The 16,485-nt window shown below is 39.6% G+C and overlaps 1 protein-coding gene across 3 annotated transcripts in view; it reads left to right on the top strand.

The window, feature by feature from the left end:
• The window catches only part of LOC124614067 (histone-lysine N-methyltransferase, H3 lysine-79 specific), a 205,570-nt gene that overhangs the window by 152,001 nt on the left and 37,084 nt on the right, over positions 1–16,485 (top strand). For all 3 annotated transcript variants that reach the window (XR_006979690.1, XM_047142901.1, XM_047142903.1), the window contains 2 exons: positions 2,548–2,754; positions 3,886–6,760. Coding sequence is in view for 2 of the 3 variants with exons in the window: in XM_047142901.1 (XP_046998857.1) it covers positions 2,548–2,754; positions 3,886–6,760 (3,082 nt within the window). In the remaining variant the exon portion in view is untranslated. The remainder of the gene's footprint in view (positions 1–2,547; positions 2,755–3,885; positions 6,761–16,485) is intronic.

Raw genomic sequence — 16,485 nt, 5'->3', positions numbered from 1 at the left:
GAGTTTCCTTTACTATTTTTACCCTGTGTGTTTGTGATGGAGCTACACTCACTTGTAAACAATCCATATATGCTTCTACTATAGATAAAAAACTGTGATGGACAATGTCCTAGTGAAGACTTGCATTCAAAGTTTTCGCAAAGTGCATAAAAGTTACTCTCCAAAATAAACAGTAGCAATGCCAATATTGTATTAGGTACAGAAAGCTGGTTGAAACCAGACATAAATAGCAGCGAAATTTTGAACTCGGATTGGACAATGTTTAGGAAGGATGCTATGGGAGGTGGTGTGTTCATTGCTGTTAAAATCCGTTTAAATGCAGTTGAGATCGATACTGGGTTGCTATGTGAAATTGTCTGGATAAAGCTGTCAATCAGACAAGGATTGACCATTGTATTAGGATGTTTTTATAGACCACCAGCATCTGCAGCAAACGTCGCAGAATGTTTCAGGGAAAGTCTTGAGTGCATAGGAAATAAATATACAAATTATCCATTAGTTATAGGTGGAGACTTTAATCTGGCATCCATTGACTGGGAAAATTATACGTTTATCACGGGGGGCAGAAGCAAAGATTCGTGTGAAGTTATTGTAGGAGCACACTCAACATACAACCTTGAGCAATTGGTCAGAAAACCAAATCTAGATGGGAACGTATTAGATATCTTGGTGACAAACAGACCTGACCTTTTTGAGGAAGTTAATCTAGAAGAAGGTATTAGTGACCATACTGTCGTTGTGGCTTCTATGTAAGTGGAAGTTGCAAAAAAAAAACCAAAGAAACAGCATAGAGTTTTCTTTTTTGGGAAAACAAATAAAATTAATGAATATCTTCATAGTCAGCTCCAAGCATTCACCACGGGACACAAAAATATTGAGCATCTTTGGTTGGAATTTAAAGGTATTGTCCACCATGTGATAGAAAAATTATGTGCCTAACAGAAATATAGGGGATGGAAAGGATCCATTTGATACAACAAACATATTAGGAAGTTGCTGAGAAAGCAGATAATTTTGCACAGTCGTTTTAAACCTAGTCACATCCCTGCTGTCCAACAGAAATTATGCAAAATGAAAGCAGCTGTCAGAAGGACAATGAGAGATTCTTTTAATGAATTTGAAAGCAATATTTTATCTGCAGATTCTAAAAATAACCCATGAAGTTTTGGTCGTACGTAAAATCTATGAACGCTACAAATAATTCAGTACCTTCTCTTGCTGACTGTACAGGTAATATAACCGATGGTGATAAACAGAAGGCTGAAATTGTAAACATAGCTTTCAAAAACTCGTTTACGGTAGAGGACTGCAGCACCATTCCCCCTTTCAATTATCGAACAAACACAAGGATGGCTGGTGTTCAGTGTATCTGGGACTGTAAAACAGTTAAGATCCTTAGACACCAGGAAGGCATCTGGCCCAGACGGTATCCCCATAAAATTATATATTGACTATGCTACAAATATAGCACCATTCTTATCTATTTAACTTTTAATCCATCTTGATTGCAAAATGTTTATTCATATGACCGGTTTTGGTTCGTTTAGAACAGTCTTCAGAGTTGATATTTCCATCCGTACTGTGGAACAACTATTGCTGTGGACTGACATTAGTGTTCCTGCCCATCTCCAAAATAAGAAATATATTACGCTCTATTAAAGACATCATAGGTTGCAAGAGCTCCTGGCTTGTATGGTGTCCCTTGTGAATGTGGTAGTATTTACATAGGTCAAACCATTCGTTCTGTTGCTGAGCGTTGTGCAGAGCATTCACGGCACATCAAACGAAGGGAACTTGAGGCATCAGCCGTGGCTGAACATTGCCTAGAAAATGGGCATAAAATGCAATTCGGGAAAAAAAAGTTTTGGCTCAAACAGCATCATATTGGGATTCTGTTCTGAAGAAGCAGCCGAAATTAGAATAAACAGCGTGAACTTTATCAGAGATCGGGGGTACACTTTTAGTAGGGGATGGGGGCGGGCTTTGGACATCAAGCAAAAGCAAACGTAGAGACTGGATGCCTGTAGGCACGTGGGACTGGTGGTTCAAATGTGGTACCGTCTCACCCCGCTGTGTGACATCACTCGTTCTCGTGGTGGGGCAGAGCCACTAGAACCTGCCCAACTGCCTACCACACGTGTCTCTCTCTCTCTCTCTCTCTCTCTCTCTCTCTCTCTCTCTCTCTCTCTCATTCTCTCTCTCTCTCTACATCTGTATAAGTGGAACAGTGTGCCAGCCCTGCAGCCAGTGATTTAAACTCCTGACGATGCTGGAGGAGACAGCTGTCTAAAGCTCAAGTGTTTTATTTGAAACGACGTAGCTTGTAAGCCGATAAGGTTTTTTGGAAGCATACCACCGTGAAAGACTGAGATGACACATTAATATGTACTGAGTGCTTTGTGTTTAACACTTTTGTTGGGACAAATAGTTTTTTAAGTAACTAAATCAAAGTGTACACTTACAAAATATTGTCACCAGCTACTGTGACTTTAAGTATGTCGTTAGAAGTTTCAATTTTTATTATAATTTTCTAATTTCTACTTGTAGGAACGTAACTTAAAGTTAATGAGCAGAGCTGCCCAATTGGAAAAACAGATCAAGGTTTTGATAGACGATAGTGTGGCACTGCTGAAAGCTCGAATGTGTGAGCTCGGCATAAATGCCAGTTCTCCGGGGGACCTGCTTGCCAAGGCAAAGGAAATTGTCCTGAGGCACAAAGAGCTGCAGGCAAAGGCCTCCAAACTTCAGGCACAGGTAAAGTTTTAGCAAATTTATCACCTGTTACTTCTAGTTTTACAATTATTGTGATGCTTTAGTTCAGTGACATGTTTTGCAAATGACAAAATTGTATTTTCACGTAATCAAATACTCTTGTACTACATGATTAGTTTTTTCTTTTTTCAAGTGGCACAAATAAGAGTAACGGCACAAATAAAATAAGAGTAAATTAAAACTTTGTGCAGCCAAAGAGGATATATCACATTTTCATTTACCCAGCTAGTGGCGTCTACTGAATCTGGCACGAACCAAGTGTTGGAGGGTCTTTCTTTACGTGGAGTTGATGGTGTGCGTTAATTAATATTTTCAGATGCCAAACTGCTGAGAAATATATGGCCCAATGGTAATCCATTCCACTAATGAAACCTTTATATTTTGAGAAGTGGTGGAGGACAAGCCTTCATAATATTATCTTCTGTTTCTCAAGTTGGACACACACACACACACACACACACACACACACACACACACACACACACACACACAGTGTGGGATCTTGTCCCAGATTCGTAATTTCGGTTCCCCACATTACTTACAACAAATTATGGTTTTATGTCTTTCAAAACAACACTATAAATTTCCTTCCATAAACTTCTCCTACCGAAGCTCGTATCCAGTGGCTGATAACATTGTCGTCAGTGGCATGTCAAACCTAATTTTTCTTCTTTTTGCTAAATGAAAATTTAAGGTTTAGATGACTAGTATATTTATTTTACGTATTGGTAAACAACAGAAGCAATATTGACATTTTGATCAGCAGATTTTGAAGGCAGTGAAGTCGTCCTTAAGGTACAGGATGAAAGAACAAAGATTACAAATTCCCTGTGTTATGATGATAGACACACATGGAAGAATTTCATTTTTTACAGTACTAACAAGTGTTTAGAAAATTACGTATTATTATTTTTTATCAGTCTTGGAAAAAAACGTGCACTAGTTTGATGAAGAGAATTCCAGTTGGCCTTCTGTCTGTTTACAGTATATTTACTACTGCAACCATTTTTGTATAGTTTGTGATACCATAGAGAGCAATGTCTTTGAACTGAATCTTCCTGTATGTATTTAGTGACTGTAGTTTTATTTTGTTGAAAATTGCATCTTTTTCAGGTTTCGTCATTGGAACAAGACCAAGCAAAGTACATGAGCATGAGACAGCAAGAAATACTGGAAAAGTATCGTAAAGCTGGAATAATAAATGGTGCTAATCAAGGAAGTATAGATATATCTGTATTAACACAGGACTATATATTAAAGGAAATTTCCGCAACACTGACACACAGGAAGAAGCTACGCACAAAAGTATCGAGATTAGAAACGGAACTGACAGCTCTTCAAAAAGTGAGTGAAGACAGGAAACCTCAGCTGAGTCAGTTCTCATCAGGATCGAGAATTCAAAACGGTACAGGTGTGTATGATGGTGCGAGCCCTGTGGCAGATGGCACTGCTTCACCCCGCCACTCGCTGCAAGCGACGGCCGGCTTGTCTGCTCACCACGGTCATTCTCCTGTGGCAAAAGCTCAGAGAAAGTCGAGAGAGAATCGTTCCCGCTCTCAAGATTGGCCAGATGTTCCAGATATCGGAAAGATTGAAGAAAATAACCCAGAGATACTGGCTCAGAAGATTTTGGAAACTGGAAGGCAGATAGAGGCTGGAAAGATCAGAGAAGTGCCGAAATTTAACGGAAGTCACATTCCCTCCTTACCCCAACCAGAAACAGGAACTTCAAATGGCGATTTAACTCGTGCCGTAAACAGGTTCAGAGAATATGGTGGCACTCATGGCTATTCTAAACACGAATCCCAGGTGGCGACCTCTAGAGGACAGCAGCGCAGCTGTGCGGTGCCGACAGACACGAAGCCGGCTAAGCAACCGAGGCCTCAGAGTCGTCCCGAGCCGACAGGAGTTTCTGGCGGCCGAGGGCAGGAGCCCCCGAGGGTCGCAAATTTTGAAGACAGGCTGAAGAGTATCATCACCAGTGTTCTGAATGAGGACCAGCAAAATAGACAGCAGCAAACTTCCCACAACCTGCAAGTACCTGCTCCTCCACCTCCGAGTGGTTACTCGCATATAACTAACGTGACAAATACAGTCGCGAATACGTTTGGCACAAGTGGAAGTTTCTGTACGAGTGGAAACACGAGCTCGCAGGCACTCGCTTGCGGTATCGTGAATAGTGAGACCGGAAAGGTTAACCGTGATTTCAAAAAAGGTAGCTACGAAGGGGAGAGACAGTTCCGTAGGGAGTCTCGAGAAAAGTGTGGTAACCCAGGCGGTGCTCATCCGAGAAACGTCGCTGCTCTCCAGCAGCCCGACTACACCCAGGTGTCTCCTGCAAAACTGGCACTGCGGCGACATTTGTCCCAGGAGAAGCTAGCTGCCGCTTCTGCTCAACAGATACAGTCCCTGGGAAGTGGTGAGAAAGGGTTTGTAGCCACCAGAACCATCGGTGACCTCGTTAATGGCGAAATTGAAAGGACGTTAGAAATATCTAACCAGAGCATTATAAATGCCGCTGTAGACATGAGCTCTATGGTCGTCGGCACTGTGTCTTCTGCAACGGTGGTGAATCAGAATATACCGAGGCCGGAGAGAGTGAATGTGAGAGTGACACGTGTCGTGGAAGAAAATGTTGCTAGAAGAGATGACGACAGAATTAGCACATGTGCCAACAGCTCCGGAAGCGTATCACCCCCTCGGCGCACGCCAGTCTATTCACCCATATCGAGACCTAGCAGTGCCGAAGGTGGTATTATCGTTCCTGGAAATCCGCCAACACCTGTGGGTAATCTGCAGCAACGGGCGCCGTCCTTGGAGGGTCTGGCATACCCTCAGCACAGACCAAAGTCACCCTTAAATCGACACCCTCACCACGGCCTCGCGACACTGGCTCACGTCGCATATGACCGTGTGAATAGTGGCTATGCACCGCAACCGACATCCGTAGTGCCCCGTAGCTTTTCTCCAAGAACGACTGTCCTCTATCCACTGCCATCATCTGGTTATCCCCAGAGATCTGCTCCTCACACTGTGTCTTCTGCTTCATGTCGGTACGCCACATCTTGCACTGAAGCTAGCTTCTCCCCGGTCCAGCTACCTAGAGCTGACATTAAACCGTACCACGAGTCATACTTCAGTGACACGAAACCGCCCATCATTGTGAGTGCAGCACTGGCTCAACAAGACCACAAGCCACCTGTGTCAGTGCAGTCTGAAGAGGCAGCTACGCCAAAACCGCACTATTCTGGGAGTGTCGACGATGGCTCATTTGCTCCTGTCGAGGGCCTGGCAGCCACACTACGTGCAAGGATACTTGGCGACAGAGAAACTGCTACACCCGAACACGTGCGACGTCCGGATTCCTTGAGTGTCAAGATAGAGGTGGAGGATTCCGCTAAAAGATCGGATTGTATGATGTATGAAAACAGGCAGCAAGTTCAACGAGTAGACGCATTGAAACCTGAACACGAATACGAACAGGAGAATGAGTTGGAAGAGCAGAGGATTAGTGATCCGAGGTATGTAACAACCTTAAGTTCTGATGAGGCGAAGAAGATGAGAGTGCCTCACTCTAGTACAGCACAGTCGAATACAGCGATAATACAGAATGTTGCTTCCACTGTGGAAGTGAAAACTGAAGTAGTTGAGGGATCGACAAAGCCTCTGTCTGAAACTGAGGAGAGTTTTTTAAAATCGAGCAATGTGAACAGCCAGTATCACAGTAACAAACGTGCTTCACCTGTTATCCAGGGGCCTGTGCGGCATCACAAGAAACAACACTTATGTACTAACTCTGAAATACCTGCAGAAGGGGACAGTGGCATCTCCTCGGTGTCGAGTATCGGGCCGACTTTGGCAATTAATGCTGCCTCATCTCCTGAACTGAATTCGGGCATATCTACACCCTCCACTCCTTCGACATCTGCAGCAGGAGAACAAGGCTCGGAGAGAAGTAGCAGCAGATTGATAGAGGAGCGTGACGAAGGTTAGTTCTGTCAAGTATTAAGATCTCTTTATGATTCTGCTGTTCACTTAACTTTATGAGAAAGAAAGTGATTATTTTTCTTCCCATCTTTTTTCAGTGGCTTTGACACGCTGTGTGTACCTATGCTGTAACATTTTTCATTTTCGTATCTTACTGTACTTGAAGTAAGATGTTATCTGCAGAGTGTTCATAAAAGAATGTCACAGTTATAAATTTTAATAGTATGAGCTATAACCATTGTAGAGTGTCGGTTCAAGGTCACACTTAAAGAGTAATTCAAACAATTATGCCACCATTACCACTACTCATTATAATTGTCAGCCTTGATCACTGTAATTTTTTTTTAATATACATCTTGATGAATTTTGACATCATCAGACTCTGTCAGATAAACACAACAAATGAGAAGTAATATTTCTACCACAAATACAATAGTGCATTGTTTAGAACAAGACCAACATACCATATTTAAAACCTTGGTACTCGATATCTCATTAATTCATCTTCCACTCGTACCGTTTCTAGTGCTGTTTAGTAAGAAGGACCTCGTACAACTATCTGTGGCCATTATTTTTCTTGCTAAATGCAGATGGACTTGTCAGCTAAAACTCAAAATTAAGTATACAGTAATTTCAAAAAATAATGTACTTAGTATGTTCCATCTGTAGATGTTACTGAGATTTTTAGTAGGACAGTTCCAATTCGTCACTATCATTTGATAAAAAATAGCACACAGTCATTTCATAGAATTAGCAGGGAGTCATTTTGCAGAGCTCAATGTAACTTCATCGTACTGTAATTTTTGTAGCTGTATTGTGCCCTATTTCATTTTTCATAATCCGAAAATATAAAACATAATGACTTTACTAATAAATTATATAGCACAAGCATTAACATCTTAACACAGAAAGCAGTGCCGACTTAGGTTTTGTTGCTCTCTCACAGCTGTTGTGTTTACTTGTATTGGTGACATTGCAAAATGTGGCAATATCTGCCGCAGCCTGCGACCAGGGCACACATGATGGACTTTGGACAAGCACCATCCTCAGCCCAGCCCAGCCCACTCACAACGCTTCTACACTAGTATGTCTTGGAATACATCAAAGCACCAGAATCATTTTGTTTGTTAAGCACACACTGTGGCTCTCTTTTGCCATGAGTAAAGATCTGTTTCTTCTAATACATTTAGTGTGCCATCTTCGCAGGTGTGTGTGGTTTTTTTTTTTTTTTTTTTTAAAAAAAGAATCGTATTGACCAACTAGGATCACGTTAACAACTTCAATTCCTCTTCTTCCTTTATTGTTGTTTCCTATTTTTTTTAGTATTCCCTCATTTTCTCCCCATGAAGTCTCTTCCTTTCTTCTGTCCATGTTGTTCCCTATTTTTTATTTCTTCTGCTTTGAAAGCCTTCCAAATTTAGTATTTTGTTTTTAAAACGGTTTCTTTCTGCTATTTCTGATTCTTTGATGTTGTTCCTTTCAAGATCTTTTCTTACTCCTGTAATCCATGCTATTGTAGATTTCTTCTTCCAGTTTTTTTATTTATTTTTTTTATATAAAAAACCACCCAAATCCATGAATTTATTATGTTTGTTATGTATGTATTATCACAGGTGCTCTTTTTAGTGTCATTAGTTTTCTTTTTTTCTTTAACCTAATTGAACATCATCTTCGCTTCATTCACTTTATATGTGGCCCTCACCCCTTGAGTGTTTATGCCAAGTTCTTTCTTGATTTCGTCAATTTTGAGTGTATTTGGGTGGCTGGAGGCGGCATTTATAATTGCATCTGTGTTTGTCAGTTTTCTGAACACTCAAAATAAATGTTTGACATCTGTATTGGCTGCTTTTAGATTAAGAAAGTTGATGCTATTCTCTTTCTCGAGCTCTTCAACAAATTTGATTTTTAAATGCATTTCGCTCATCTTTTTGGCTGTTCTACAAATGACATCCTTAACACCATTATAGAGCAGAAAGATGTCAACAGTATCTTCTGCAGTAGATAATTTTGTCAAATATGTCTGGATCTGATCCTAAAACGCTGTCATCTAGTTCGTTAATACAGATATCAGACAAAGTTTCTGCTCAACTGTTTTCTGTGGCTAACCCATCTTGCTGATTATACAATTTGTCATGAAATTTAAAATAGTTAAGACAGAGCTCATTCTAAAAGTTGCATGAGCTCAGCACACTCGGTGTAACTAATGTTCCTATGTGTGAGGAAATTTTTCTATACAACATCCTGCCTTTTCCTGATTAGTATGTTTCTATGCAAGTTTACTGTATCAATTGAGGCAAGAGTAGCACCTTTCGGAGTCCCAGTATCTTTTACAAAGTCTGCAAAATTGTAACTGTTTTTCCCATCAAATGATCTTCCAAAAGTATAAAATGCTTTAAATATCTTATTACATTCCATATTAATTTTATAATTAGGGAATTAGATATTATCTATTGGCCTGATCAGCAGATGATCTTTATATAGCTTAATTTGTGCTCTTAGTTCTCGAATAGCTGGATTTGTCATGTCATGACCAGTTTCTTTCTATCTCTGTAGTCATTGAACTTGGCAGTTGGATTTAGTGAGCAGACACACAGTTGGAAGAAGAGTGCCCTCGGTAACCTTGTGAATACTGATAAACATAAAATAGCCTATACCCAGGAAAATTAATTCGAGATCTTTATTCACAGCAAAAGAGAACCACTGTGCCTGCTTGATGAACAAAATGAATTTAGATTAAAATGGTATTTTAGCAATTTCCAAGACTGACTAATATAGCAATATGATGAGTGGGGGTAGGCTGGGCCAAGGATGATGCTTGCCTGAAGTCCATCACACATGCATCAATCACGAAGCATGGAAGACCTAGCCACATTTTTCAGTGTCGACACAGCAGTTGTGAAATGGTGACGACCCCTAAGTCAACACTGCATTTCATGTTAGATGTTCATGCCAGTGTTGTATACATTAGTAACAAAGCAGTTATGTGTTATATCCTCAGCTGATGAAAAGAAAAAGAGGTTGGAAAAAATCTTTACGTGAATTACAGTACAAATGAAGTAACTTTAAGCTCTGCTAAATGAGTGTGTGCTATTTCTATGAAATCCCTGTACGTAATTTTTTATGAAAGGCAGTATGTTCAGTTTGTAAACATTACCTTGAATTTTAGTAGGATGGTTCGGTTGAATGTCCACGTCCTTGACCACTGAACTAGTCATAATGGTCAGTATGACAGCACTCTTCTCCACTGGCTTCCAAATTCACCTGATCACATGCCATGTAATTTTTGGTTTTGGGTTTTATAAAAAATTGCATCCACGTTCTACCACTACACAATGATGTGCCAGAATAGAGGCACAGAACCAAAGATGCTATTGCTTCTGTTACTCCTCTGTTGTAAAGTGTGGGAAGAATTGGATTTTAGGTTCTATATGTGCTGTGCAACTAAAGGTGCACGTATTAACTTAGTAAGAAAAGCTGGGTTGGTCTACCTTCAGTTTGGTGTAAGATATGCTATAAATGGTCTAAATTAAACTGTTACGTTATATCATTGTAACTGGGATATTATTTTATGGTCACCCTGTATTTCTGTTCCTTCATGTGTAGCACTCCATTAATATAACAAATAACTTTTGGCCTTTCCCCAACAGGGTGGGGGAAAAAATGACGAAAGTGCATATGGGGTGGAGATAAGGATATTGGGAGGTCACTCAGAAAGTTTGGTTTAGGGGACATGTTTTAAATCCTTGATTATTTGCACAGTACATGTGGCAGCATTTGAAAACTGTTCCTTGTATTTCCTTCATAATAATGTGCTTTTGGAAATACGGTTTTAGTCTTCGATGATCTTCTTAGATACAGCACTGTGCACGTTGTTCTGTTTTCAGTCATTGTTTAGTTGTCTGTGGTGGACCTGCGTAAATTTATCACTAGGTTTATTTGAATGATCGGCTAATATTAACATGGTACCTTTGTGAGATATACTTTCAGAAGATGAAAGATCTTCCTAGTCTGCCTTTGATTGTGTAATAACATCTACAGTTTTCTTCTACATCAAGGATTTAGGAAATGTAGATGTGTTGTGATCAAAATTCAGTTTGCTAAATTATTATCCATTTAGGTACCCATCTCCCCTCACATCTCCCCCCCCCTCACATTCCTGCCCCCCCCCCCCCCCCCTCCTCTGCCAACAGCTTGTATTTCACATTGAACCACATAAATGTAGCTCTCTCTCCACCAAAGGTAATTCTATTCACTGTGTGCCATGTAGTGCAACTGGGTTCTCTATTGAAGGACTTTAATATGCAACACTTTAACAGTTAATCTGCATTTGCTTCCAACACCTAGAGATACAGATGATTCTCAGATTAATATAATCAGTAATATTCTGGAAGACAGCATGGAAATTAAATGATGCCAGATTGTTCAGTCAGTTCATTGAGAATAACAAGGTGTTTAAAGAGCAATGTGTGGCTCAGTGGCTTCGTAGATACATGCCACAGGTTCAGACTTAGATTGCCAGTCATCCTGTTGATTTTGTTCTGTGACTTATAGCTGCTTTTAACCTCTGGTAATGATTTGTTAGTGTGTGAAATGAAATGTCAAAACTCCACTGTACTCCCCCACCTCCCTACACACACACACCCACACACACACACACACACACACACACACACACACGTGCCGTAGGTCAATAGTAATGTTATCAAGTGCGTTCGACAATGATGTGTATAAGGAAGTGGTGTGGTCAGGCGAACTTCGCCTTTTTTATCTCGAATACATGTGGAATTCCAAAGCAGCTTGTGAGGATCAGTACATTCTGTCATTATATTTGTTGGTGTCTGTGTTACTGTTTGGGTAACAATATCATGGTTTCTGTTGATCTTATTCCTACTCTAAGGATGCATAACAGCTAAGGATTATGAACCATTAAATTGAATAAGTGCATACTTTGATACAGCTGAGCTTTATTGAGGCTACTATCTTTGGATGTTTCGGTATGCCCTTTCACACTGACAGCTCTGTTCACGTTGTGATTTGCAGAGCATATAGTGGAACATGGGCACTTTCAGTGGACTGTTTCATCATACTGTTGGAATAGAGCTGAATTTCTGTGCCCAGGTTTAGAGGATAGAATCCAGTGCAGCTTCCATGTCCCATAACTGATGACAGACCTAAGTGCTGCACTGCACCGTGAGTGGTTTTAAACTTTCTTGAAACAAATGAAATTTGTACACATCCTGACTAAGATGAATCACAACTGTGATTCACAAGGTGATTCAGTGTTCTATGAATAATTTTCTTAAGGATGTTTCTGTTTGGAAGACTGCTTCTACCTCTGCCTCTTATCTCTACACAGAATGCTGCACATTTTTAGGGTCAAAGCTGTACAGGATTCTAAACAGAGTATTTATGAAATGTGGAACTCGTGGTCAGAGCAAGGATTTAGTTGTTTAGTGACATATGGTCAGAAACAAGGATTTAGTTGTTTAGTGACATATGGTCAGAAACAGTTGTATATTGTTGTATTGAATACATTGAAGTTTTTCACTGGCTTGACCAACAATTATAAAACTGAGAAGGTTATAAATTTCGTGAAAGTTCATTTAATGACACCAAAACATTTTGGTATTTTGGAATCGACTGCATTCTGTATTAACAGTGCAGTAACATCGGCAAAATCTCTAGATATGAGCACATGTTTCAATTCTCCAAGAAAGGGATGTAAATGAAAACAAAAATCTATGAAATTGGACGATTCTGACAAAGTTAGTGTGTAGACCTGTACTTAGATTCTAAGACTGAAGATAGTATCAAACAGCTAGAAAAAGATACAGTGATCTCGATGAAAAAAATAAAGTAATCTGGCTCAGAGACCTCTGTTCTTTGTCTTCTCTGCTTACCTAGTTTTTATTCATAAACTGCAATGATCGATGAAAATTTTGAATGGAATGCAGAGACATTGCAGCAGGAAGAAAGAAGTGTTGTGTGCAGTGCACTTATTTCATGCCGAGAACAATGGTCTCGTGGTGTACTTTGATAAAATGTGGATGTCACAAATTCATTTGAACAAATATATTTTGTTCGAATTTAATAGAAATATTGGCTTGAAAGTACCTGTATAGTGTATTATCAGCAATTTGGGGAGTGGGTGCAGTGATGATGCATCAGGAAGAGCTACAGATGAAAGAATTTCCAGAGGTAGGGGATATTATCAGTTGTCATAAGGCAAGCTGCACACATTGTCTTTTGCAAATGAAATGATTTCATAAGTAACATAAAACAGTGATTATTTCTCAGATGTTGCTCAAATTAATTTTATAGTTTTCTTAATAACTTTCTCACTGGAAGATTTTACAAGATGCAACAGAGTGCAAATTCATCTGCAGCAGCATTTTTTTGTTACATTGGTTGAACAGTTCACACCACTTACGGTACTTTATTTTTTGTCTTGGAATTCTCATATGTTTCTGTGATAAAATATGTATCACACACTCAGAATGTTCGTGTATCTTTTACAGTCCAAATATGTCAGTGGTTCTGTTTTTTGTTTTCAAAATTTCTTGTAATGTTAGTTTCTAATTTTTTTTGTAGCAAGTGGCAAGAATTTTCTTTTGGGAAGTACTCCATCATACTCTAAATTAAAAATTAGAGATGTCTAATATTTTTTAGGAATTTTACTATCGTTTTAAATTGTCATTAATTAGCAATGCTGTAAGGTGAGATGGCCTCAAGGTGACTATTTCCGTGATGGCCACTGTAGTACCCAGTCCACTGTATTCAAAATGTGGCTAGCTTACTTTATTTAAATTTGCAGCTGGATGCCCTTCCTTTCACTGCAGTCACCAGTTACCTGAGGAAGGAAAGTTGTGTACGCACCTTTCTGTGAATTTTGTAACCTTTGCTCTGTGTATGATTGTTTCTGTGTTACTAAACAGCTAACACGGGATACGGTCACATGGCCCCAGTTGCAGGTCGTCTACCTAATGGCTCCCAGAGTTAACAAAAAATTGATTTTCATTATTTTGTATAATTATAGACTGATTTTAAAACTTAAAATCCTGTCATAATCTAATCTGTAAGAGGTACAATCTTATGTTAAAGGGTTGACACCAAGAATGGAAGCATTTAGTCACTTCCTACAAACTCCACAAATAATTTCGAACCATTACAAAATTGTTTTCACTAACACACGACACAAAATCACGAAAGGCAAAAAAGCTTATCACTTACTGAATTTTCCCTGTTCTTGCAGTAAAACTTCAGCATTGGCAAGACAGTTTATTACTTCTTTTCTACTCACAACGCATCCAGCAGATGGTATCCACATGTACCTCTAATGAACGTACAAAATTATTTCATTTTATGACACACAGCATGGGAGGTACAACGTTTTATACATGTTAGATTGATTTATTAAAGAATCACAGGTGGCAGGTTTACTAGTATTTAACTAAAGGCAGTACTTTTACACACTGGTGGAAGGTCTGTAAATGTATAACATATCAGTAACATTCTTTTTGAAAGTGTGTCTGTGTCTTTCTGCTGTACTTCAACTTATGCAGTTCAGGAGATAATAGTTTCATAAACAGAGAGATCTGTGAAGAACTAGCATTCACCTAAAATGGAGTGCAAATTACCCAAATGACACTCGTCCAGTTTTCGATAATGAGCACTTGACGACTGATGACAAATTTTAAACATAATTTCAAACTTTTTCACAACTTTTCCTCGCTCGCATGATTAATGTCAAATGCACATTGACTCATTTGTAAAGTAATTAGGTATTAGAAGTTGTTTTATACTTGTGAGTCAGATTCTTTGATGAATTGGGGGTTAGCTGGTTTCAACTATTTGTGCAGTTTTTTTTTTTTTTCCCTCCCTGAGCTGGAAATTGGGAGCCAGTGCAATATTTGCCTAAATGAGTGTAGGAAACCACAAAGAGGCTGGCCAATGCACCAGCCACAGTCTTTGATGTAGCTCACCTTCCTGTGTTGCATTATTAATATGAGCAACTAGACATTGGGTCTAGTAACTTCTTTAAGGTATTGAAATTTGTGAGCTTTCAGAGCTGGTGGCTCCTTCTTCTGACAGAAGGGTTGAATGGGAAGGAAGAGGGCTCAAGGAAAAGGACTGGTGAGGATTAGGAAATGGGCCTACTGATATGCAGTAGCTCTGTCTCATCCATTCTAGTTTATTTATTTGAGCTTTAATTACAACATGCTCTGTCAGGTTCTGAGCCAATTACTGGATCACTTACTTTATCCACATCAAACTACTTAATAAAAGCAGCAGAGGAGCAAGTGACTGAGGGAAAGTAAAAAGCTTTGTACAACACAAGGTATTACATTCCATTGATGAAAGGAGAAAATATAAAAATACAGTAAATGAAGCAGAGAAATGAGATGAACACTTCTGAAACATGAGATTGAGATAAAGCAGAAAATAGCTACGCAGAAAAGGGTACAAATACAAGGCTGTAGAAACATACATAACTAGGTGAAAGATGGTACCTGCAGGAAAATTAAGATGCCCCTGGAGAAAAGAGAAGGAGCTGTAAGATTACTGAGAGCTCACGTGGCAAACCAGTACTGAGTGAAGTAGTGAAAGCTGATAGGAGGTCTATACAAGGGAAATGAACTTTAAGGCAATGTTATACAAAGGTAAGAAGAAATAAAGGTGACAAAGGGGATGTGATACTGTGAGAATAATTTGATACAGCACTGAAAGTCACAAGTTGGAGTAGACAACATTTCATCAGAATTATTGAGATCCTTGGGAGTCCCAACTGTGGCAAAACCATTCCACCCGTTTTACAAGATATGAGACAAGTGAAATACCATGAGACTTCAGGAAGAATTTAATAATTCCTATTCCAAAGAAGGCATGTGGAGTCAGGAGTGAATATTATCCAACTATCAGTTTAATAGGTCACGGGTGCAAGAAATTGAATTGGGAGAAGCAGCCACTCGGGCAGAAGAGTACTTTTCGAGCACACATGAGAGTTTTTTAGACTACGCGGTAGTTCGGGGTGCTCTGATGATCGCTCACCGGTCGATAAGCAGCAAGGGGAGTCAACACATTCAGAATAAAGACCTTTCAATTGTCATAATTTTATTCGTAAACTGTCAAAGTTTTCGTGATGAAGTTCCTGCATTTACTGCTCTCCAGCAAAGTTCTCGCATGCAAATTATTCTTGGTACTGAGAGCTGGCGGAAACCCAAAGTGGAAAGCTCTGAGATATTTAGTGACTCGTGGAATGTATATTGGTAAGATAGATTAGAGGCCGACAGAGGAGAGTGTTCATTGCAACTAACAAAAATATTGTCTCTATTGAGGCCCAAGTTGAGTGTGACAGTAAAGTTATCGGGTTGCTTATGACAAGTGTAGATGAAGCCAAGTTATGTTTTTCCAGCCACCCAGTTCTGCTGTGACCATTCCAGAATCATTCAAAGTAAGTCTACAATCAATAATGCTTAAATACCCAGCTCATGCAGTACTAGTTGGCGGCGACCTTAACCTACAGAGTATAGACTCAGATGGCTATGGATTCATTGCAGGGGCTTCAGGCAGTCATGCGAAATACTTTTGAACCCATTTTCTGAAAGTTACCTTGAGCAGATAGCTCGGCAGCCCGCATGCAATGGAAATATCTCAGACCTTGTAGCTACAAATAGGCCAGACCTTATCAGTAATGTCAGTATAGAAACTGGGATTACCAATCATGAC

This window comes from Schistocerca americana, chromosome 4 (genome assembly GCF_021461395.2).
Source record: "Schistocerca americana isolate TAMUIC-IGC-003095 chromosome 4, iqSchAmer2.1, whole genome shotgun sequence".
Taxonomy (NCBI): domain Eukaryota; kingdom Metazoa; phylum Arthropoda; class Insecta; order Orthoptera; family Acrididae; genus Schistocerca; species Schistocerca americana.
This window is presented reverse-complemented; position numbering and strand designations above follow the sequence as displayed.